The sequence below is a fragment of the Squalius cephalus genome (genome assembly GCF_949319135.1).
Source record: "Squalius cephalus genome assembly, chromosome: 23".
Classification (NCBI taxonomy): domain Eukaryota; kingdom Metazoa; phylum Chordata; class Actinopteri; order Cypriniformes; family Leuciscidae; genus Squalius; species Squalius cephalus.
The window spans coordinates 27,435,105-27,458,995 of record NC_137144.1 but is presented as its reverse complement, the minus strand read 5'-3'; the positions used below and the strand labels follow the sequence as shown (position 1 = coordinate 27,458,995).

Here is a 23,891-nt window from a genome sequence, read left to right as displayed (position 1 = left end):
ATTCGGGGAACAGACACAGTCTCTATGTGATGATAGCTAGGTGAAAGAGGCTCTATGTGATGGGATTTATCTGACCTTGGTGACGCGAGGCCGCTAGCAGACGGTCGGTTTAGCCAGTCTGTCTGCTTCCTGACCTGAGCCCCAGATTGTCATGTTTGAGCTCTAAGACTATGAGCCATATTACTAGAGAGAAGAGCAGCACCATCCCAGGAGGGATGAATACCATCTCTTTTCAACAGGTCAGGTCTGCCCCAAAAACTTTTCCAATTGTCTATGAATTCTATATTATTTCGCGGACACCACCTCGACAGCCAGCCATTGAGTGAACACAATCTACTGACTATCTCATCACATATTCTCTTTGGGGCTGGCTTGACAGGCCGTGGCCCAGTTGAGAAATGACAACTGGGCGCCTAGTGAAGGGGAACCGGTTACCCGTGGAACGAGTAACCTCGCTTATTGTGTTCATAACCCAGTTCGGCACTTGGGGATGGCTCGCCAGGCCTCGACCCGTGTGGCTAGGGGTTGAATGAAAATTGGGGATGGCCCGCCTAGCCAAGTCAAGTCAAGTCATCTTCATCTTTATATAGCGCTTTTAACAATGTAGATTGTTTCAAAGCAGCTTTACAGTAACAAACGGATAATTTAAGGTAACAGAGATTGTTTTGGCTTTATAGCGGTTCTTGAATAAAGTTATTTTCCAGCTAAAGTTAGTTTTGATTGATTCACTTCCGTCGCAAGGATCATTAGTTAATAAATTAGAGGCCGCTGAGACGACACCATTCTCTCTACACAGACTTTAAACGCGAACCTGTGAGAAACGCTGATGGGCGCTCACGTGCGCATCAAGAATTAATTCTATAGTTATGCGCATTTGAATATATGTGCGCAGGTTTGTAATTCCTACAAACCAAGCCTTAAACTACTTGTCTGGCCTTAACATTTTGATACAGAATTTTATCACTTCGGGGTAGATACGTGAAACCAAAATTATCCCGACAACGCCTTATCTGTAGAGTGGTAAAGGGATCCTCCATAGGGAGAGACTAGTTGGCACTTCAGCACTGCGTTGTCATCGGGTCCAGGCGAAGGTCCTTCATCAGATCTGGATACGGCCTGGATCCGGTAGGCTGCGGGAAAACCTTGGGATAAACACAGACACTAAAATTAGCGTAGATGCCATTCTTCTTATGATGTAACGAGTACATCAGGATTTATGAGAAGTGTTCCCGGTTCCGACTGACCTGATCTATGCAGCCTAACATTGAATTATAGAAGTCTATAATGTGTTATGTGTATACTAGGTCAAAGAGATGTGTTTTTAGTCTTGCTATATACTGACAGAGTGTGTCTGCTTCCCGGACAATGTTAGGAAGATTGGTCCAAAATTTGGGTGCTAAATAGGAGAAGGATCTACAGCCAGCAGTTGATTTTGATATTCTAGGTATAATCAACTGGCCGGAATTTTGAGATCGCAATAGACGTGAAGGACTATAATGCGTTAAGAGCTCGCTCAAGTACTGCGGAGATAAACCATTTAGTGCTTTGTAAGTAATCAGCAATATTTAAAAATGTAAACAATGTTTAATAGGGAGCCAATGCAGTGTTGACAAAACGGTGCTAATATGGTCATACTTCCTGGTTCTGGTAAGAACTCGAGCTGCTGCGTTTTGGACCAGCTGTAGATTGTTTATTAAGCGTGCAGAGCAACCACCCAGTAGAGCATTACAATAATCTAGCCTTGAGCTCATGAACGCATGAACTAATTGTTCCGCATTTGTCAATGAGAGCATATGGCGTAATTTAGATCTATTTTTAAGATGTAAAAATGCGGTTTTACAGATACTAGACACGTGACTTTCAAATGAAAGATTGGTATCAAAGAGCACACCCAGGTTCCTAACCGACGACAAAGACTTAACAGAGCAGCCATCAAGTGTTAGACAGTATTCTAGGTTATTGCATGAGGAAGTTTTTTTGTCCAATAATTAGAATCTCTGTTTTTTCATAATTTAGTAGAAGGAAATTACTAGTCATCCAATTTTTTTTTGTATCAGCTATGCATTCCGTTAATTTTGTGAAATGATAGTTTTCTTTGGTTGTGAAGAAATATAGAGCTAAGTATCATCGGCATAACAGTGAATGGCTAATAATTCCATGCTTCCTAATGATATCTCCTAATGGTAGCATGTACAGAGAGAACAGCAGCGGTCCTAGTACTGAGTCTTGTGGTACGCCATACTGAACTTGCGATCGATAAGACATCTCTTCATTTACTGCTACAAACTGATAACGGTCAGATAAGTGTGATTTAAACCATGCTAGTGCAATTCCACTAATGCCAACATAATTTCCGAGTCTATTTAAAAGAATGTTGTGGTCAATAGTGTCAAATGCAGCACTAAGATCGAGTAACACTAATCGAGAGACACAACCACGATCGGATGATAAGAGCAAATCATTTGTGACTCTAACGAGAGCAGTCTCAGTACTATGGTACGGTCTAAATCCTGACTGGAAATCCTCGCAGATATCATTTCTTTCTAAAAAGGAACATAGTTGTGAGGATACTGCCTTTTCTAGTATCTTTGACATAAAAGGCAGATTCGAGATCGGCCTGTAATCGACTAATTCTGTAGGATCAAGTTGCGTTTTTTTAACAAGCGGTTTAATCAGAGCCAGCTTAAAGGTTTTTGGTACGTATCCTAGAGACAAAGATGAATTGATAATAGTAAAAAGAGGATCTATGACCTCTGGAAGCATCTCTTTCAGTAGCTTAGTCGGTATAGGGTCTAACATACATGTTGTCGTTTTAGATGATTTAAGGAGTTTAGCGAATTCTTCCTCTCCTACAGCAATAAATGAATCGAATATTTCCTTAGGGACAATGCACTGCCTGATGCGATACTGTAGTAGACGGTTGCATAGTTATAATTTTGTCCTCTAAGATTTGTTATCTTATATGTGAAGAAGTTCATAAAGTCATTACTGCTGTGTTGCTTGGACATTTCTGGGCTTGAAGCTTTCTTTTTCATTAGTTTAGCCACTGTTTCAAATAAATAGCTAAGGTTTTGTTTATTTTCTTCTAATAGGGTTGAAAAATAAGCAGATCTAGCAGCTTTTAAGGCCTCTCTTGTATGCAATCAAACTCTCTTTCCATGAAATGCCAAATAAGTGCCTGAGTGTGCTCGTTGTACCACGGCGTTGGACTATTTTCTTTAATCTTCTTTAAGTGCAACGGAGCAACTGTGTCTAAAGTGCTGAAAAAGAGAGAGTTAAAAGTTTCTGTTGCAATATCGAGTTCTTCTAAGCTATCCGGGATGCTGAGATGATGAAACTGATTAGGAAGATTATTAATAAAGCAATCTTTAGTGGCAGAAGTGATAGGTCTCACATATTTGTAACACGGAGTCGGCTTTGCAGCCTTGGCTAAATGAAGTTTACACGAGACTAGATTATGATCTGAGATGTCATCGCTCTGCTGCAGAATTTCAACGGCATCAACATCTATTCCGTGTGATAATATTAGATCTAGAGTATGATTACGACAATGAGTAGGTCCTGACACGTGTTGTCTAACTCCAATGGAGTTCAGAATGTCTTTAAATGCCAATCCCAATGCATCTTTTTCAGTATCTAAATCTATTTTAAATCACCAACAATAAGTACTTTATCTGCAGCCAATACGAACTCTGATAGAAAGTCAGCAAATTCTTTGATAAAATCTTTATGGTGCCCTGGTGGCCTGTGTACACAGTAGCCAGCACAAATCTCAAACGTGATTTGTCATTTACACTATATCTTTTTACATTCAGCACCAATACTTCAAAAGAAGTATATTTAAGATTTCTTAGTGATTTTGAAAATATTACTATAAATTACAGCAACACCTCCCCCTTTGCCTTTCAGACGAGGCTCATGTTTATAACAGTAATCTTGCGGGATGGACTCATTTAAAGTAATGTAATCGTTTGGTTTTAGCCAGGTTTGTGTCAAACACAGCACATCTAGATTCTAGTCAGTAATCATATCATTAACAATGAGTGCTTTTGAAGTAAGGGATCGAATATTCAGCAACCCAAGCTTTAGCATTTGCTCATCTGTGTTATAGCTGTTTTTTATTTGTTGAACATCAATTAAAATTTTAACCTTAGATGGGTTTAAACGTTTTTTGGATTTCCAAATTCGGGGAACAGACACAGTCTCTATGTGATGATAGCTAGGTGAAAGAGGCTCTATGTGATGGGATTTATCTGACCTTGGTGACGCGAGGCCGCTAGCAGACGGTCGGTTAAGCCAGTCTGTCTGCTTCCTGACCTGAGCCCCAGATTGTCATGTTTGAGCTCTAAGACTATGAGCCATATTACTAGAGAGAAGAGCAGCACCATCCCAGGAGGGATGAATACCATCTCTTTTCAACAGGTCAGGTCTGCCCCAAAAACTTTTCCAATTGTCTATGAATTCTATATTATTTCGCGGACACCACCTCGACAGCCAGCCATTGAGTGAACACAATCTACTGACTATCTCATCACATATTCTCTTTGGGGCTGGCTTGACAGGCCGTGGCCCAGTTGAGAAATGACAACTGGGCGCCTAGTGAAGGGGAACCGGTTACCCGTGGAACGAGTAACCTCACTTATTGTGTTCATAACCCAGTTCGGCACTTGGGGATGGCTCGCCAGGCCTCGACCCATGTGGCTAGGGGTTGAATGAAAATTGGGGATGGCCCGCCTAGCCAAGTCAAGTCAAGTCATCTTCATCTTTATATAGCGCTTTTAACAATGTAGATTGTTTCAAAGCAGCTTTACAGTAACAAACGGATAATTTAAGGTAACAGAGATTGTTTTGGCTTTATAGCGGTTCTTGAATAAAGTTATTTTCCAGCTAAAGTTAGTTTTGATTGATTCACTTCCGTCACAAGGATCATTAGTTAATAAATTAGAGGCCGCTGAGACGACACCATTCTCTCTACACAGACTTTAAACGCGAACCTGTGAGAAACGCTGATGGGCGCTCACGTGCGCATCAAGAATTAATTCTATAGTTATGCGCATTTGAATATATGTGCGCAGGTTTGTAATTCCCTACAAACCAAGCCTTAAACTACTTGTCTGGCCTTAACATTTTGATACAGAATTTTATCACTTCGGGGTAGATAAGCGAAACCAAAATTATCCCGACAACGCCTTATCTGTAGAGTGGTAAAGGGATCCTCCATAGGGAGAGACTAGTTGGCACTTCAGCACTGCGTTGTCATCGGGTCCAGGCGAAGGTCCTTCGTCAGATCTGGATACGGCCTGGATCCGGTAGGCTGCGGGAAAACCTTGGGATAAACACAGACACTAAAATTAGCGTAGATGCCATTCTTCTTATGATGTAACGAGTACATCAGGATTTATGAGAAGTGTTCCCGTTTCCGACTGACCTGATCTATGCAGCCTAACATTGAATTATAGAAGTCTATAATGTGTTATGTGTATACTAGGTCAAAGAGATGTGTTTTTAGTCTTGCTATATACTGACAGAGTGTGTCTGCTTCCCGGACAATGGTAGGAAGATTGGTCCAAAATTTGGGTGCTAAATAGGAGAAGGATCTACAGCCAGCAGTTGATTTTGATATTCTAGGTATAATCAACTACGCCGGAATTTTGAGATCGCAATAGACGTGAAGGACTATAATGCGTTAAGAGCTCGCTCAAGTACTGTGGAGCTAAACCATTTAGTGCTTTGTAAGTAATCAGCAATATTTAAAAATGTAAACAATGTTTAATAGGGAGCCAATGCAGTGTTGACAAAACGGTGCTAATATGGTCATACTTCCTGGTTCTGGTAAGAACTCGAGCTGCTGCGTTTTGGACCAGCTGTAGATTGTTTATTAAGCGTGCAGAGCAACCACCCAGTAGAGCATTACAATAATCTAGCCTTGAGCTCATGAACGCATTAACTAATTGTTCCGCATTTGTCAATGAGAGCATATGGCGTAATTTAGATCTATTTTTAAGATGGAAAAATGCGGTTTTACAGATACTAGACACGTGACTTTCAAATGAAAGATTGGTATCAAAGAGCACACCCAGGTTCCTAACCGACGACAAAGACTTGACAGAGCAGCCATCAAGTGTTAGACAGTATTCTAGGTTATTGCATGAGGAAGTTTTTTTGTCCAATAATTAGAATCTCTGTTTTTTCATAATTTAGTAGAAGGAAATTACTAGTCATCCAATTTTTTTTTGTATCAGCTATGCATTCCGTTAATTTTGTGAATTGATAGTTTTCTTTGGTTGTGAAGAAATATAGAGCTAAGTATCATCGGCATAACAGTGAATGGCTAATAATTCCATGCTTCCTAATGATATCTCCTAATGGTAGCATGTACAGAGTGAACAGCAGCGGTCCTAGTACTGAGCCTTGTGGTACGCCATACTGAACTTGCGATCGATAAGACATCTCTTCATTTACTGCTACAAACTGATAACGGTCAGATAAGTGTGATTTAAACCATGCTAGTGCAATTCCACTAATGCCAACATAATTTTCGAGTCTATTTAAAAGAATGTTGTGGTCAATAGTGTCAAATGCAGCACTAAGATCGAGTAACACTAATCGAGAGACACAACCACGATCGGATGATAAGAGCAAATCATTTGTGACTCTAATGAGAGCTGTCTCAGTACTATGGTACGGTCTAAATCCTGACTGGAAATCCTCGCAGATATCATTTCTTTCTAAAAAAGGAACATAGTTGTGAGGATACTGCCTTTTCTAGTATCTTTGACATAAAAGGCAGATTCGAGATCGGCCTGTAATCGACTAATTCTGTAGGATCAAGTTGCGTTTTTTTAACAAGCGGTTTAATCAGAGCCAGCTTAAAGGTTTTTGGTACGTATCCTAGAGACAAAGATGAATTGATAATAGTAAGAAGAGGATCTATGACCTCTGGAAACATCTCTTTCAGTAGCTTAGTCGGTATAGGGTCTAACATCCATGTTGTCGTTTTAGATGATTTAAGGAGTTTAGCGAATTCTTCCTCTCCTACAGCAATAAATGAATCGAATATTTCCTTAGGGACAATGCACTGCCTGATGCGATACTGTAGTAGACGGTTGCATAGTTATAATTTTGTCCTCTAAGATTTGTTATCTTATATGTGAAGAAGTTCATAAAGTCATTACTGCTGTGTTGCTTGGACATTTCTGGGCTTGAAGCTTTCTTTTTCATTAGTTTAGCCACTGTTTCAAATAAATAGCTAAGGTTTTGTTTATTTTCTTCTAATAGGGTTGAAAAATAAGCAGATCTAGCAGCTTTTAAGGCCTCTCTTGTATGCAATCAAACTCTCTTTCCATGAAATGCCAAATAAGTGCCTGAGTGTGCTCGTTGTACCACGGCGTTGGACTATTTTCTTTAATCTTCTTTAAGTGCAATGGAGCAACTGTGTCTAAAGTGCTGAAAAAGAGAGAGTTAAAAGTTTCTGTTGCAATATCGAGTTCTTCTAAGCTATCCGGGATGCTGAGATGATGAAACTGATCAGGAAGATTATTAATAAAGCAATCTTTAGTGGCAGAAGTGATAGGTCTCACATATTTAACACGGAGTCGGCTTTGCAGCCTTGGCTAAATGAAGTTTACACGAGACTAGATTATGATCTGAGATGTCATCGCTCTGCTGCAGAATTTCAACGGCATCAACATCTATTCCATGTGATAATATTAGATCTAAAGTATGATTACGACAATGAGTAGGTCCTGACACGTGTTGTCTAACTCCAATGGAGTTCAGAATGTCTTTAAATGCCAATCCCAATGCATCTTTTTCAGTATCTAAATCTATTTTAAAATCACCAACAATAAGTACTTTATCTGCAGCCAATACGAACTCTGATAGAAAGTCAGCAAATTCTTTGATAAAATCTTTATGGTGCCCTGGTGGCCTGTGTACACAGTAGCCAGCACAAATCTCAAACGTGATTTGTCATTTACACTATATATTTTTACATTCAGCACCAATGCTTCAAAAGAAGTATATTTAAGATTTCTTAGTGATTTTGAAAATATTACTATAGATTACAGCAACTATAGTATATATATATAAGCTTGTGTATGCCACAGAATAAAAAAGGTACTACTTATTTCACAATTCTGACTTATTCATATATAAACGCTAAATGAAATAAAATAAAACATAACTTGAAATGAAAATGTATAAAAACTGTCGAGATATATTTATTTTAAAAATGACAAAAACATAAAAAGGGTACTTTTACACAACAACTATGTGTAAATGTACTATAAAAACAGAAAAGTTCTTCCTGTTAAAACGATCCCTGTTCACACGAATCCACGAGAACGAGTTAAACCGCTGGATTCTGCTGTCAGGCCAGTAGATGACGATGTCACTTCGTAATGAAACACACGCGTCTATAGACTGAACACGCAATATGCATACGCCGTTTTCACAAATTTGTGTTCATGTAGCTTTACAGAGACGGTGACAGTATAATTTTCAAAAACCCGTTTTCCAAAGTTTTAGTTTTCAGTGCGGCAAGAAGCAGTTGTCATGTAAATGAACGGCCAAAACACATGAAAAATAAAATCAAGCATGATTCAAACCTTTTTTAACCAAACCACCAATCCTCCCATGATACTGTAGGATCCCTCAGGAATGATGGGGAATAGGTTATGTGTCTCTTTTTCATTTATATACTTCCTGTGCTGTGGGAACTTGTTCCTGTGGTCCACCAGTCTTTTAGAGCGAGTGATAGGAGGAAGTCTGCCGGCCAGAAGATGATTGTCTTTCTCTATGATGGACATCCTTTCTTTCTGCAACTGAAGACAACAACTGTTATCATGCATGACATCTACTCCACGTTACTTCATAAAACATCCCTGATGCAATAGTACTGTTAAAGAGCTCACAAAATCATTTTGTCAACTTATAGGCTAATAATTATTGGAGTATGTTCAACTGTTTGGTTACCGACATTCTTCAAAATATCTTCTTTTGTGTTCAGCAGAAGAGAGAAACTCATACAGGTTTGGAACAACATGAGGGCAAGTAAATGATGACAGGAAAATACATTTTTGTTTAAATATTAATTAATCAGAGACCTCGACTTTCTTCTTGTGTTGAGTGTGTGCCGGTGTTTGGATGCCCTTGGTGTCAACTACAGATTTGACCTTATTCAACTGAGACAGACAGAGAGAGAGAGAAAAAAAATCAACATATGGATATGGTACATACATACATATATATATATATATATATATATATATATATATATATATATATATATATATATATACACACAGACACACTCTTCTACTTCTACGACACACCCCGTCAGACCTTTTCTAGGTGGATCTCGTAGTCCATTTGGTCCCATTTCTGCTGGAGACACCGGCTCGCTCCAGGTTCCAGAGGTCAGAAGGACCTGAGCGCTTTGGAGGACAAAACCTGCAGAAATTAAAAATAGATAAATAAATAAATGAATAAATGAATAAATTCCGACATTCTTCAAAATATCTTCTTTTGTGTTCAGCAGAAGAAAGAAACTCATACAGATTTGGAACAACATGAGGGCAAGTAAATGATGACAGGAAAATACATTTTTGTTTAAATATAAATTAATCAGTGACCTCGACTTTCTTCTTGTGTTGAGTGTGTGCCGGTGTTTGGATGCCCCTGGTGTCAACTACACATTTGACCTTATTCAACTGAGACAGACAGAGAGAGAGAGAAAAAAAATCAACATATAGATATGGTACACACATATATATATATATATATATCAGTGTTTCCTCTATGTTGATTAGTTAATGGCGGCCCGCCACGGCAAAATTTTTGCCGCCACGGTAACGTTAGGGCTCTACAGTGCGACCATTTCACTCGCATTTGCGCCTAAATATGTCTGTGTGCGATCATGAAAAGATATTTAGGCGCACTTGTGCGACTGACCCGATCGAAGATTTTTTTTTGGCAGCCGCCAAAGCGGTTTTTTCGTCCCGCCAAAGTCTTATTTGACCGGTGTGTAATGTAGATAAACTGCTGCGCTTGTGACAGCTGGGCGCATGTTTAAAAGAACGAGAGAGCGAGAGCGAGAGCGCGCGCCCTCTGGTCGCGTGCGCGCGAGCACTCTCTTTGCGAAGCAAGGTTCCACGTTTTAATGAATGGTTAAACGACTGATCTTTCCAACACTGAACTCACGAGACGTCTGAATCGGTGTATAACAGATCGGTAACACTTTACAATAAGGTTCCATTTATTAAACTCTAGTTATAACTACATTAGTTAACATTAACTTTTAATAAACTGCACTTCTACAGAATGTATTAATCTTTGCTAATGTTCATTTCAACATTTAATAGCCTACATTATTGAAATCAAAAGTTGTATTTGTTAACATTTAGTTAATGCACTGTGAACTAACATGAACAAACAATAAACAGCTGTATTTTTATTAAGAATAATAAAGATGAATACATTCAGTAACATGTATTGCTCATGGTTCATGTTAGTAATAAACTAATGTTAAATCAAACCATATTGTAAAGTGTTTCAAAAAAATCATTTACAGAACAAATAAGAACGTAAGGTGTGCTTACCCCCTTTAGTACAGCCTATATGGTTAGCAAGATTTAGCCTTAATAAACTACAGCATTTACAACTGAATGGTAGCCTATTCAATTGTAGATGGTAGAAAATAAGACTATTAGTTAAAATAAACTTTTTAATGCTACTTTTTCTCCCTGCTTTTTTATATTGATATGATTATATACCAAAATAATCTATAAAAGAAGGATTTTATCTTACAAAGCTATGAAATCCAGAGGTAAAATCACAGCTTTTTTTTTTTTTTTTTTAAAGTGTTGGCCACCGAAGACCATTTTTGACCCAGGTAAAACCCTGCAGGGCCAACAATGTTTGTGTGCGGACATTCACACTTAAAGCAAGAATCGCTAGTGAGGCACGAAATGTATGAATTTAGGGTTTTTTTTTTTTTTTATGCAATTTATTTATGACAGCCAGTGTAATTGTTTTTCTAAAACTGAAAATATTTAATGTTCATAAGGTAAACTTTTGTCACACAATGTGGCACAGTAATATTGTGCCGTTAAAGGAAAAAAAACACAAGTGCTCCTAATAAAACAAGTTACCATAAAGCCCGGGCTGTACGAAAGCCGTCTATCAGCAGTGATTGTTAAAGTGCATGTCGGAGAATCGCGCGGTTGTTCGGACAGACCTGCCCCCACTGCTAAAAAAAATCCTAAAGGAAACACTGTATATATATATATATATATATATATATATATATATATATATATATATACACACAGACACACTCTTCTACTTCTACGACACCCCGTCAGACCTTTTCTAGGTGGATCTCGTAATGCCTCTGGTCAATCCTCTGCTGGACTATCTGGCTAGCCACAGGTTCCAGAGGCTGGAAGGACCTGAGCGCTTTGGAGGACAAAACCTGCAGAAATTAAAAATAAATAAAATTAATTAATAACTAGATAAATAAATGTGATAATAGGTATGGAATGCCAAACCTGACTTAATAATAGAGAGTGGCAGTACTGAAGCTTTAAGGCCACAGTGACACCTTGTGGTGTGACCAAACAATACGCAAGAGGTTTATGGACGTGACTTTACAGGTCATGCAGAGAATAAATGACTTGGAGAAAATCTTACATCACAGTTTAAGGCTTTAATATCACCCTAACTATGTATTTACCGTATATAGGTTTACCATACATATGTCTTTTTATTCTGGACATGGCTGTAAAACATCAGGTCTGGATTTCTAAAATGACATGCAAGTTAAGTAATCATGTTTATTCTGTTGCCTGATCTGTGATCAGTGATTTCTGATTTACAATTATTCAAGTTCAGACAGATTATCTTTCTCTCAAAATTGTTTAATACTATTTATGCATCAGTAAATCAAGCCACCGACTAAATGATCAACTTCACATAATTTCTCTTAGTAGGATGAAAATAATCTTATTTAAACTGTGATTAAAATATATACAGAAAGCGATCAAAGAACGCTCCCTTTCCAATCGCCCAAGCTGTCAATCACACAGCACGAATTTATCTGGACACTAGCCAAAACTTGTTATGAAATAATGACGCTGTTACACTGCACAACAAAGCAAGTACTGGATTTACATTGTGATTGCATTGTTATTTGGTGAAAGCATTCATGAGAGCACAGAAATTGCTTTGCAATGATGAGTAGGTTTGGGTAGCCTGGTAATACCAAACTCTGCTACTTCGCTTTGCTTCGTAGACAGAGTCTGGAATGGCATAATAGAGAAGTGTTTTCTTTCTCGCGGGGGGGGGGGGGGGGGGGGGCTTGTCTGAAGTTTAAAATCATTGGTTACCCGTAAGCCAATCACATAACGTTATGCCGTGTGTTATGCGCATGCTCAGCCGCATCTAACTTCCACTGTAAACACATGTATGATGCGAAAACAAAACCATCGAGCGAAATACCGGAGTGAACATGGCTGTGAACGACTTTTGCAGATTATGTGAAGTAAATCTACGCATCCACCACGGTACAATCAGCGTCTACGTCACGGCTCTCAGCCCGCCCTCTGTTCGTTGATTGGCCGGCTGTTTTCAGGCCGGAGGACAACGGAAAGCTATGACGCTGTCTCAGACTGAGTACAGAAGTGAAATGAAATTGAGCGGAAGTACGAAGTCTGACGTAGTCAGGCTAAGGTTTGGGTATCGTTTTGTTTTTTTTGATACCGGTGCCAACTCGATACTTTTAAAACGGTTCCGGTGCCTATACGATGCCTGAATCGATACTTAAAAAATTTATTGAAAAATAATAAAATAGAAAATTCTTAAAATCGAACAATATTTTCAAATTTAAGTATACTTAAATATATTTAAATAAGAAGCCTAAATAGAAAACACAACAAATTCACAATAAAACCTAAGACACCTAACCCAACTACAATAATTTAACACTAAATAACAGTTACAGTACTAATAACATCTAAGTAGTCTGTATTCTTGGTTTGCTACAAACTAGCTTTACATTTCAGCATTTTTTTTTCCAAAAAAATTACATTTTTGCCTTCTCTGGCAAAATACGACACCTCTCCTGACTTATTGCATGTCCTGCACGAGAGCGATATTTTAGAACGCATCGCCTTAAATGGTGTGATGCGAAACCCCACGTGGAAGAAGAACGCCGTCATGTTTACAACTGTGACAAGGAGCGCTCATCAGGATTAGATGTACGCCGGTCTGTTGTAGGGAGTCGGGACATCGACTTTTCACACTAAACATGACGCGCGGTACAAAACGAACTTTGATTGCCTGCTTGTGTATCTATTTTACAAACTATAAATGTGTGTATTTAAATGTCTGAAACCTAAAATAAACTTTGTGGTTGAAAACACTGATTAGTTGTAATATATGACAGCGCTGAGCGCGTCTGTCTCTGGCTTAGCGCCAGCCAACGCGCGAACGCAGATTTGAATTTATTAGTTGATGATCACGCGATCTGAACGTTTTAATCACAGCGGTGTGAACGATCGTTTGCATCGACTGGTTAACTAGCGATTACATACTGATTATGCTTCTTTTGTCCATTTCGGAGAACCAGATGGCAAATATTTCAACCGACAGCTGACGAGCTGAGGCATTTAAGTGGCACCGAAATCTGCGTTTTGATTCGGTCCATAAAAGTACCGGGTTTCGGTACCCAACCCTAATGATGAGAGCACGTCATTCACGTGATCAACAGACTGTCTGTCATCTGCTCAATGCTCATCACTGCAACCTTTCATGTGATGGGAATTAGAGCTGCATGTAGACATTAGGGGTGGAACGGTACATGTATTCGTATTGAACCGAAACGGTACGGGCGTCACGGTTTGGTGCATAAATTTACACGGAGAATACACGGTATAAAAATAAATAAAACTCGCGTGCAAATTAATTAATGTAATGCGGAACTACTATTAGATACGCGGGTTCTTTAGGGACACCTAATCTGTAGCTCCGCCTTAGCTCTGAAGCGCGATGTTAAGATTGCAATGCTGGAATATGTTGTGTGTGTGTGAGAGAGACAGAGAGAGGCGCGGGCGCGATCGAAAAGTCGCAAAGTGTTTACTTATATTTGTGTGCGTGCGTGTGTGTGTGTGAGGCGCGATCGAACAGTGGAAACATAAAAACATACTCCGTCATTTTGTTTATACAGGACATCATTCAAAATGCAAAGTGTTTAAGTTACTGTTAATTTAAATTTTAAGGAAAACAAATATATTAATCTGAAATGTAGCAAATTAATTTTCAATTCATTCAGGTACAATTACCAAACATATATCAAGGTCTTTTTGTCTTTTTTTTTGCCTTTACTTTATTAATAAAACTTATTTAAAAAATACAGGGCTTAAGTAGGCCTGTCGCGATAGTCGATAAGTCAATTAATCGCACGATAAAAAAAAATGAGCTCGATAATTTTTCCGGCCGCGATAATTCCATTTGCATGCTTGTTTGTTTTCCTCGTCTCTCTCTCTCTACCAAAGAGACTGTATGACCACTCTCGGTTCTTTAGCGTATAGGAGGAGTGAACTGTCTTCGTCTCTTGTAGTTGCATGGTCTTTGTGTGGGGAGGCGGCGCCGCGGCGCTTGTCAGTCACGTATGGGAAAGCGCCGGCGGGACTGTTTGCGGCGACTGCCGGGAGAGAGAGAAGACGCTAGTTGTGAGTTGCGACAGCGAGCCCGATCACATGAAAATGCGTATCTATACCACGAATGTTATTTCTCGTGCCATTTATACGCCAAAAATAGTTTTTGCGTGCATATGATACGCTCTTTATGGCGTGTAATACGCACGCACTCCTCACCCCTAATCCTAACCAAGTATTTTCAGTGCGTAGCATACACGCAATAAAGTGCGTCTCCGTCTTCCCGACAGTACACAATCACTTGACAAAGTAACAGGAGGACAAAGTAACCGGAGGACAGTGCAGAATGGTGTGATATGGCTTGTTGAGGCTTTTTTTTATTTGTTTACAAAGGTCCTAACCGGCAGTTTGGCCTGTTATGGAATGTATCACTATTTATGCCTAATGTCTAAAGCCTAATGTTTAATATTTTTTGAAGTGCAATTTTGTTTACATCCATTTTATTTATTAACAGACATTTATTTTGTTAACAGACACTAAGAGTCCATTGCTTTCATTGTTTTTGGTTGTTTTGTTAATTTTTTTGGATATAAAATGTTTTCCGTTTTCAATGTTTAATATTCTTTAGAAATAAAAGTTTATAGATCGTTGAAAAGGTACCTGCATTATTATGCCATTATAATTATATTACATTAAAAAAAATGGTCTCAGAACGACAATATTATCGTTTATCGTGATAATTTCTTGGACAATTTATCGTCCAGCAAAATTTGTTATCGTGACAGGCCTAGGCTTAAGTAATTTATTTTCCTTTGGTGGTACAGCCTGAGACATGCACAAGCCTTCTACATTTTTGTTCTGCTTTTCCCTCCATTGTACCGAACTCGTATCGAACCGTGATGTCTGAACCGAGGTATGAACCGAACCGTGACTTCTGTGTACCGTTCCACCCCTAGTAGACATTAGAGCCCGACCGATATATCGGCAGGCCGATATTAGGCATTTTCAAAACTATCGGTATCGGCATTTATAACGGCCGATAAATTAATATTTCAAAAATAAAATAAAAACGGACGAAACACCCTTCAACCATGTTATGAGTGTTGGCGTTGTATAGTTTGTCCACCAGAGGGCACTCTACACCGTCCCTGTTGGCAACACTCGTGTATAACGCGCCACACATTCTGCAACCTGCTGATCCAGCCAGAGTCGGGCAGAGAGAACCGCGAGTGAGATCATCGGTGAAGTGTGTTCATGGTGAGTTGGTCACGACTCACGAGACATACATTGCTTGAATAACAATTAAAAGAACATCCCTATCAGTTCTCTTAACTCAAATAAGGATGACAAAATTTGTGACTCATGTCCAGTTTTGCTGCGGTTAAATAAGCCGAGAGTGAAGCGGAACAACGCGACGTAGGCTATATTCACATAAAATGTTAACACTGCAGTTCACAAAAGTTCATAATGTGCATGTGCTTTAATGCTTTGTCGGTTAAACATTTTAATTTTAAATGCTGATGCGCTGTTCTAACGTGTGCGTTTCTCAGCGCGTAAATGTGAAGCTCACATGCACTAAAAGCCTTTCTACCAGCGCCTGGATACTGGACTAAGTTATCTTTCGAGTATTATTGTGCTAATACTGTTAAATACACACAAGATTTACATAAACAAAGTCGGTTGTCTAAAGTGAAGGCAAAATTGAGAGAAAATCTGCTTGTCAAATGCGTGTACATTAGACGTGTCGTGCTCAGCTCTTAAAGAGACAGTAGCAATTGTAAACACATTGCCGCTTGTCCTTAAAGGGATAGTTCACCCAATAATAAAAATGATCTCATTATTTACAGGCACTCTAATGTTGTTCCAACTGTATTAATTTCCTTCTAATATTTTTCTAATATTAATAGTTTGAAGAATAGGTAACCAAACAGTAGCTGGTCCCCATTGACTTCCAAAGGAGAAAAATATACTATGGAAGTCACTGGGGTACATCAACTGTTTGGTTACCCACATTCATCCAAATAACTTATTTTCAACAGAAGAAAAAAACAACTTGAGAGAGTAAATTATGACAATTTGAATTTGTTGTCAATTTGAATGTGAAATTGTTGTTTTTGTTCAAAGGACTAAACGTTTAGTCTTAAAAAAAAATCTTAAGTTTGTATTTTTATACATTTTATTTATCAGAACTTTAATATATTTTGATGTTCCTCTGTTCTGTTGTGACAATAAAAGAAACAAGTTTCTTTTTAAAATGCATTATCATATTATTTTAGTTAAAACTCATAAATAACTACAAATAACTAATGTTAGGGAAATTTGTTAATGTTTTGTTGCGCGTTTCTGAAAAGAAATTAAAAATATCGTCCGATATATCGGAATATCGGATTTTAAAACCAACAAATATTTGTACCGGTATCGGCCTTCAAAATCCTTTATCGGTCGGGCTCTAGTACCCATCAAAAGTTTGTACACACCAATTGTAAAGTGTGTCCAAACTTACTGTACTATAATACACATAAATAATATTGCTACTGTATTATAATATACACATAAATAATATCGGCCGATATATCGGTATCTGGCTTTTTTTTTATCGGTATCGGCGCCCAAAAATCCATATCGGTCGGGCTCTAGTAGACATGTGTCGGTATTCGGTAATGCGGTAAATCGCGGTAATGAATATGCACGATATTGTTATCGTGGGCACTTCAAAATACCGTGAAAAATAATAGATCAGAATTTATATTTATAGAATGCACATTAGCTTATTTTCCATCAACCGCTTAAACAAACACTGCGTATATGCTGTGCAAAACACGTGCGCACTCTGATGTAAACAATCCCCACATGAAGCACTGTGTGCATGTGGCGCCGTGCGCACTCTAATGTAAACAATCCTCACATGGAGAAGAAGCACGGCGGAAAGAGGAGCGCTGCCGTCGATTTATCCCCCTTCTAAAAGCAACTCCCCCCAACTCTACGCATTCAGCGCGAGACTCACGCAATCGACACTTTTCACACGCTCTCGCGCCACACATCCATTTTCTCACGCAGAGAAAAATCACGGAGAAAAGAGGACACTGACACCCGACAGACTAGACAGAGCAGGTTACTGTTGATATGAAAAAAAAATTCTCAGCTCTCATGTTCTGTCCATTTTATTCCATTTGTCCATTTGACAATAAATACCGTTTTGGCGCTTGTAAATGTGACGTGACCGATCGCTGTAGCGCCTCAGTTCAAGCAAACCGATCATCTGCTACTTTTTATTTAAAGATACAGTACAACTTACCAAAATGTATTTATGCCTCATACATAATATCAATCAATCAGTGTTTTTCAACCACGGAAAGAGGTCAATAAAACTGCAGGTGAACAATTATGTCACAGAACGTTACATTTACCTCAGGAAAGCCATTTAATGACCAACATATTAGTTGACTAGAAAAAATAGCTATAGAGAGGAGTATTTTGCTAAATATGTGCACTATATTACATTTGTATTACATTTTTACTTGTCATAATTTATTATAATGAAAACCAAATTATATTTAATTTAATTTGGTAATTTTTAACCTTTTAATTATAGCAATTAAAATATCGTGATAATACCGTATACCGTGATAAAAGCTCAATCAATTAATCGCAGCATGAAAATTTGATACCGGCACATGCCTAGCTGCATGACTAATCGTTAAAAGATCGCGATCTCGATTCAACCCCCCACGCGATCTTAATTCTGCGTTTCTACCATTCTGCCAATTATATTCAACGAGATAACGAGCTAGCAGTGGAACGGATCACACTAGATTCAGTTCTGCAGTTCGGTACGCATGTGATTAGCGGATTAACTGCTAAACGTAACCATCATAGAGTGAAAGTTTATAATTTGGACTAGAGATGCACCGATTGATCGGCTGGTGACCGGAATTGGCCGATTTTCACGTGATCGGCCGTGACCGGCGACTGGCCGGTCAGTCTGACAAATGCCGATTTTATGCCGGTCAAATGCACTCGGGCGCCGCATGATTAACATCGCGCAACATCAGCATCACACGTGCACACGGAACACACATGTAAAAAACCTCGTGAATTACAGTACGTCCGTTCAGATCGCAAGCGCGTATTTTTTTTCGCCGTGCATGTTAATCAATATGAGTGCATTCACAACGGGAGCAGGAGCAGCGCGTGAGCGTCAAGCAGGAGCGTCGCGAGCAGTGAAGCGCGTGTTTCGGCGCCGAGTCTATTTGCTGCACTGCTCACGCTCAATTAAAGGGAAAGCACACTTTTGATGGACAAAATAGCCTAAATAGGGTTTCACAAAAAAAGTGCCCAAAATGCACAGAATTTGCGTGTTTTAACAAGAACTGGAGTAGGCTATGTCAGAAAAGAAAACGAAGACTAATATTTATAGAAAATGTACCCATTTAAACTTTTTATTATTCAGTTTGTACAAGTGATTGCAATAGGCCTGTGTGTGTGTGTGCTTTGAGAAATATCTTTATACTGCAAGGCTATATTTATTTTATTTTTTATTTATATATTATTTTATTGCCATTCCCTGTTTTCATACAGACGTTTAGTTTGCTAAATACATATATAAAAAAATTATTGGATATTGAATGTGAAAAGGAAATGGTTCTTCCATAACACTGCACTTTAGATGTGTGTGAATTACCCACACCTGGAGTAATTTATATAGTTCTATATTATAGCGTTTATCTGTTCAAAACAATATGTATATGCAAATTGTAAAATGTTCTATTACAGAAAAGATATAAAATAAATATTTGTGTGTGTTGTAAAGTGGTTAGAAAAAATGAAATCGGAATCGGCTAAAATTGGTATCGGCAGGTCAAACTTAATGAAAAATCGGAAAACGGAATCGGCCCAGAAAATTGTAATCGGTGCATCTCTAATTTGGACGTGTATTGTCTTGCCAATTTACACATTCAAACAATTTAAATTGCGGAAAAAGAGCCAAAAACCGGGGTTCGGGAGTGCACAGAGAGAGAGAGGCGCGTGTTAGACAGCTCTCGAATACAGAATTGATTCCTCTTTCGCGTTTCCTTGCCCTTCGAACAGACACATAAACACAATATTGTCAAAATACCTGTCTAAATGACCGTCTCGACAATACCTCAGTTTCGATACCGATGCCTAACGATACTTTTTTCGATACCATATGTTTTAAAATTCATTTCAACATCAACAAAATACATTAAACACAAAGCTTTTATTTTCCACCTTAATTGTGAATCAAAACAGTTATCAAAATAAAAAAATTCTAGTAAAACTGCTCACTCAGTAACATTAATAAAACGACTGCCTGTCAGTCAGTCATCAGGGCAGAGAAACCACCGTTGTGGCTGCTTGTCTAGTAAGAGGACGTGTAACGTCAACAGCACCACGACCGCTTTCTGCTCGCTATTAATATCATATCGCAGCAAACGCTGTCTGCGTGAAGTTTTAAAAAACTGTTACCACACTTGAGATCAAACCTGTTTGTTGGTCTCTCCTCGTGGATAGCGTGCAATGTCGTCTTCCCTGTCGAGTTCCCTCCTGTAGTCAGATTTGTGCTCCAGGATTTTCTGGCAGATCCTCTTGTTATCACAAGCCAGTTGAAGAAACTCCTCTCTCTTTTTCAGTGTGTTCATACTGTAAAACCAGATATATAACATTATCATAACATAACATAAATAATATGCCGCTAGAATGGCAAAAGCCGATGTGTGCCTCTTTTACCGATATATTTAACAATATCTTTTGCATTTCTGATCCAAACAACGTCAAACTTGACACTCTCACACTGCAAAGATATGCATTTTGAGACAAGTGAATGTAGGATAAAGTAGGCTAGCCTTTCGTGTGCATGCAGAGATAGCTAATCCAGCTAGTGATGTGAGCCGACCAGGAGAGAGGTCTGTCACAGGTGGGCTAGTTGAAACTTTGAGAATTCAATATTCAAATTCTGGCGTAGCAATGTTAATAATTATAGATCACTGTTACAAGTCACTGAATGCGGAGGTTTCTGTTGGGTTATCGTGTTAACTTCGTGCTAAGATTCGTGGTGGGGTGAGGCATTAAGGCCCTCTGGCTTGCAGCGTAGAATTTATCATATAATGGTGATTGAAAATGTAGCAGGACTTAATAACATTAATAACATTTTCATTACATCAAAAAAATAAATAAAATGCCAAATGAAATAAAATATTAAAAAACTTTTATTTTGGCTATTTCTAAATAATTTGTAAATTGCCATTTAAGTGAAATTATCTCTCTATAAATTACAGAAACGTCTGTCTGTCTGTGTGTGTGTCTGTCTGTCTGTCTGTGTGTCTGTTAACCACATATCTCTCGAACCGTTAGTCCGATGGATTTCAAACTTGACAGGTGTCTCGCTACGGTCACGAGTAAGTGCAGTGCCAAGTTTGACGTTGTTTGGATGAGAAATGCTAAAGATATCGTTAAATATATCATTTTTATAAGGTTGTGGTTTAAAAATAAACATTCTGACATTAGAGAGTTGTATCGGTCAAAGAAGCCCCAAGAAGGTTGTGGTTTAAAAATAAACATTCTGACAATCTGTCAGCTACACTGTTTACTTCTGAATATTATAGTTTGGATCCAAAACGTGATAAATCCATTTTGATTAATTTGAGTAAAAATGTGTTTTCTTTACCAAGAAACCAACAATTACTAAAAACACACACAAAAACTGATTTTGCACGGGCACTTTGCACTGCTCCCTGAATCGACACGGTTAACTGAATCTATGTCAGCTATGCTGTTTACTTCTGAATATTATATTTCATTCAGGTGCGCTTAACGTTAACGCTACTGTGTAATAGTAGCCTATGCTATTCACCAACTAAACATATCCTATTCAATGCGATCACAGTCTCTTTCACGGGCATCATTTGTAGTAGCCTTTTCACAAACTGTTTGCTCAAGCACAGCTTTTTCTCGGAGTTCACTGTGTGCTTTCCATGCACAAATAAAAATGTCACTGAACTTTTTCTGTGTAATTGTAACAATGAGCATTCAAACACACCAAACCAACAATTACTAAAAACACACACAAAAACTGATTTTGCACGGGTATTTTGCACTAGTTTAATTTAAATATACGAGCTTGATAAAAATCATCATTCTATGAGAAAATTTCAGATGGCATTTAGAGGCTTTTGCATCTGAACTCTTCATATACTTACAATTCTGACTTTTTTTCTCGGAATTGCATGATATAAAGTCAGAATTGTGAGATAAAAAGTTGCAATTATCTTTTAAATTGTTTTATTCTGTGGCGGAAAACGAGCTTCCATTATTTGTATATAAACGCTAAATGAAATAATATAAAACATAAATAACTTAAACATTTCATTTTAGATAGTTTCTGAACATTTCTCCTTTTAATTTTAACTTACATTGATGTAAACCAATGAAATTCTGCTGTCAGGCTAGAAGATGACGATGTCACTTCGTAATGAAACACACGGGTCTATAGACTGAACACGCCTCAAATAAACGCCTCACTGAGTTATTGCTATGTTAACCAGCTAAACACACACACACACACACACACACACACACACACACACACACACACACACACACACACACAAACACCTGTGGTAGCAAGTGGTAGCCGGAAGTCTGGTGCTATATGCAGCCCTTATTTGGATGTCCCTGGTGTCGACCACAGGTCCAACAGTGACAACATTTTTTCTGATCTGAGAGAGAGAGAGAGAGAGAGAGAGAGAGAGAGAGAGAGAAAGAGAGAGAGAGAGAGAGAGAGAGAGAGAGAGAGAGAGAGAGAGAGAGAGAGAGTTTGTTAATCTAATTAATTCAAATGAATCATAGCATCTTCATTTTTAATCAAATATAAATAAATAAAAATGTATTTCTGTGTTCATACTGTAAAAGCTCATTATTGTTTAACATTTACATTATTAACGTGTTGTGATAACAGATATATATGTCCCTAACAGGGAGTAATATTTTCATGGACAGTGTCTGAACAATCTACCCATAATTATTATTTAGAGTCCCTGAGCTTGACCAAGATGTATTCCTAAAAACATGTTACTATTTTGGTAGAATGCTAAAAACATGAAAATGATGAACTCTTTTTTTCCCCCCAACAATTATGACACCAAAATGTCACCGCATATTACCAGCAATGACCCATCAACTGAAATAAAAATTTCACTTAGTTAAGTTTAACTAGTGCAAAATGCCCGTGCAAAATCAGTTTTTGTGTGTGTTTTTAGTAATTGTTGGTTTCTTGGTAAAGAAAACAAATTAATCAAAATGGATTTATCACGTTCTGGAACCAAACTATAATATTCAGAAGTAAACAGTGTAGCTGGCAGAGTGTTTATGTCAGAATGTTTATTTTTAAACCACAACCTTTTAAAAATGATATATTTAACCATATCTTTTGCATTTCTCATCCAAACAACGTCAAACTTGGCACTGCACTTACTCGTGCCCGTAGCGAGACACCGTCGAGTTTGAAATCCATCGGACTAACGGTTCGAGAGATTTGCGAATAACACAGACACACACACACACACACACACACAGACAGACAGACGTTCCTGTAATTTATAGATAGATCAGACCTTTACTCGGGGAATCTCGTCCATCTCGTTGCTCGACTGGACACGTCTAAGCGGCAGTGAACGGCTAACAGGCATCTTGACTTGATCGTTGAGTTCGTTCAACTATAAAAATACCCAGCAAGTTTCAAAACTCAAACCTTCCTTGTTATTCCAAAAACTGCTTTTACAGAAACCAAGGCCAGAAAACCACATAAGAGTTCTAATGACGCTTAATGACGCCATATGGGCAGCGAAAGACGGCCTTGAATATCGCCTGTCACATCACGAGAAGCACCTGGCTGGGTCCGGCTGAAGAGATCTCCAAGTCTCTGCAGAACAACAAGAAGGTGTTTCCAAATTATTGGGCGTTTTCAAACCGATCTAGGCATTTTGCAACCATCCAATCAAAAGCATTTTCCAACCATCCAATCAAAACCGTACGGAAGCCATTATTTTTCGTTTTTTCTTGATTTTTACTATTATGTCGATATCGCGACAACATTTATGTCAAAATAAAATATGTGAATAAAATACAGGCTACAGTACCTATTTTCTTTTTTAAAAAAGTGTTACATTAAACTAATGAGAGATCTTTAATATGGAATTCTTTCATAAACCAAATTTC

General features: G+C 38.3%; 1 protein-coding gene across 1 annotated transcript; it reads right to left on the bottom strand.

The window, feature by feature from the left end:
- Positions 1-9,359: 9,359 nt before the first annotated feature.
- On the bottom strand, positions 9,360-23,426 carry LOC307151865 (uncharacterized protein). The gene is made up of 6 exons (XM_079860065.1): positions 23,288-23,426; positions 22,290-22,393; positions 20,162-20,318; positions 11,369-11,476; positions 9,636-9,713; positions 9,360-9,453 (listed from the first exon to the last, which is right to left on the bottom strand). The coding sequence occupies exons 1-6, from the start codon at positions 23,360-23,362 to the stop codon at positions 9,421-9,423; spliced, it is 555 nt and encodes a 184-aa protein (XP_079716191.1). The 5' UTR covers positions 23,363-23,426; the 3' UTR covers positions 9,360-9,420.
- Positions 23,427-23,891: the final 465 nt, after the last annotated feature.